Genomic DNA, 2,095 nt, shown 5'->3' with positions numbered 1-2,095 from the left:
TAAAGGCTACGTTCACGCTGCAGGTCTTAATGCACAATTCCGATTTATTGCTCAAATCCGATTTTTTTTTGTTTGGCTGTTCACATTACGTCTTTAAATGTGGCCTGTCTACGGATTGTTGTGTGAACAACATGGCCAACATGAAGTGACCCGCATGCGCAGTTGATCATAGATGCCACAACGGTGTTTACGGAAGCGAACATGGCAATGGCAACCGGTATTGTAGGACTTTATGGCTTAATGCTAAAAAGAAATTCACCCCAGATTCGAACCCTGGTCTCCTGCTTGTTAGAGTAGCATCCCTCCCCACTACGCTATCAACCTTGCTCCAATATCCATGTTTTGATTCTGTTCCTTTTTTTCCAATCAATTTTATTTGTCATTCATTTACAAAACAGTGCAGCACGGGTCAGAATGACGTCAAAGTCGCATTAAGTGCGACCTGGCTGTTCAGATTGCAGTCGCATTAAAAAAAAATCCGATACGTATCCGATTCTGTACCACATTTGAAAGTGGCCTAATTCTTATTCGAAAATGTCAGATTCAATGCGACTTGTGCTGTTCACACTGTCAAAAGCAAATCAAATATGGGTCACATACAGTATGAGCAGGGCCGTTGCTAGGAATTCTGGGCCCCCTTAAAGAATACTAAAGTGGGCCCCTACCCCTGACTTTTCCACTTTTTTTTCTTAGACTACGTATGTATTATCATTTAATATCTAGCCTACTTTGTTTTGATGCTAATGCAACATTACTATGAGTCATTAGTACCTTAGTATTAGTCAGGGTCTTATGCAGAATAATTCAGTCATACAAAGATTAGACTACTGGGGTTTTTTGTGGGACTCACTGGGCGCTGGGCCCCTAGAATTATCATCGCCTTTCTCCCCTATACAACGGTCCTGCATATGAGCGAAAAAATCGGATTCAGGTCACTTGTAACTGCAGTGTGAATGTAGCCTAAGATTGTGTTGTGTTGTTTTGTGTTTCAGGCGGCGCGGGGAACTCCACTCAGTCCCAGAGGCCCAACACCTTCGGGGGCGAGGGCGCCGGCGAGAACGGCCCCCTCCAGCCGTCCAACATCGCCCTCATCGCCGGCGCGGCGGGCGGCTCGGCCTTCCTCCTGCTGGTCACCGCCGTGATCTGCGTGGTGTGCTACCGGCGGCGGCACGCCAAGCACTCGGACACCCACCACCCGCCGCTCTCGCTGTCCTCGCTCACCAGCCCCAAGCGGGGGGGCGGCGGCGGCCTCAGCAGCTCCAACAACAACGGCTCGGAGCCCAGCGACATCATCATCCCCCTGCGGACGTCGGACTCGGCCTACTGCCCGCACTACGAGAAGGTGAGCGGGGACTACGGCCACCCCGTCTACATCGTCCAGGAGATGCCCCCCCAGAGCCCGGCCAACATCTACTACAAAGTATGAGACGGCCGCCCCCCCCGCTCTGGCCGACTGGACACACCCACCTCCCTCCACCCATTACCAACAAACGCCCCCCAGCCCCCTCCTGCTCCAAATGAAAGCTCGCCATCACAGCTCCGACCATGAACCCCCTCTTCAATACTACCAGTATTGTCCCTTGGATCCCACTCACTGCCTCATGAGCCCACACCCCCGGCCACAGTTGTGTTTCTAGCTGAATAACCCCCCCTCTCTACCCCATTCTCACACGACTGGGCCTCTAAGTGTGTGTTAAGGGCAATGTCGTAACCGTACATAGCCCATCTTAACAAGGCCCTCACGGCTGGGCCAGAGCTCTGAGTGCCCCCCCCCCCTCCTCTCTTGTTAACTCAGAGCTAAACGAGCCCCACCCGTGCCGAATAGAGTCGTCGTCGTCGTCCCCTCAAAAAACGCCGGAGTGTATGTGCAGCACACACACTCTTTTTCTAGGGGCATGGACCTGGCGTTGGGACAAAAAAAAAAGAGAAAAGAAAAAGAACTACAACGATAACAAAACAAAAAAAAAGAAAGAAAAAAAACTACACCCCCTTGAACCCACTTAGTGCTGGAGAACTCTGATTCCCAGAGGCCATACCTGCATACCCCACCATCCTGCCCCTCAGTGCTCCATCAGCCAACCAGAGACCGGCCCCT

General features: G+C 51.6%; 1 protein-coding gene across 1 annotated transcript; it reads left to right on the top strand.

Annotated features, from left to right (window-relative positions):
- Nucleotides 1–201: 201 nt before the first annotated feature.
- On the top strand, nucleotides 202–1,426 carry LOC311008008 (uncharacterized protein; the record flags this gene model as incomplete). The annotated part of the gene is made up of 2 exons (XM_084001439.1): nucleotides 202–217; nucleotides 993–1,426. The coding sequence occupies 2 exons, from the start codon at nucleotides 202–204 to the stop codon at nucleotides 1,424–1,426; spliced, it is 450 nt and encodes a 149-aa protein (XP_083857565.1).
- Nucleotides 1,427–2,095: the final 669 nt, after the last annotated feature.

Source organism: Trachurus trachurus (genome assembly GCF_905171665.1).
Source record: "Trachurus trachurus genome assembly, contig: scaffold_212_arrow_ctg1, whole genome shotgun sequence".
Classification (NCBI taxonomy): domain Eukaryota; kingdom Metazoa; phylum Chordata; class Actinopteri; order Carangiformes; family Carangidae; genus Trachurus; species Trachurus trachurus.
The sequence above is the reverse complement of the archived record's forward strand: the minus strand, read 5'-3'. Positions and strand labels throughout refer to the sequence as shown.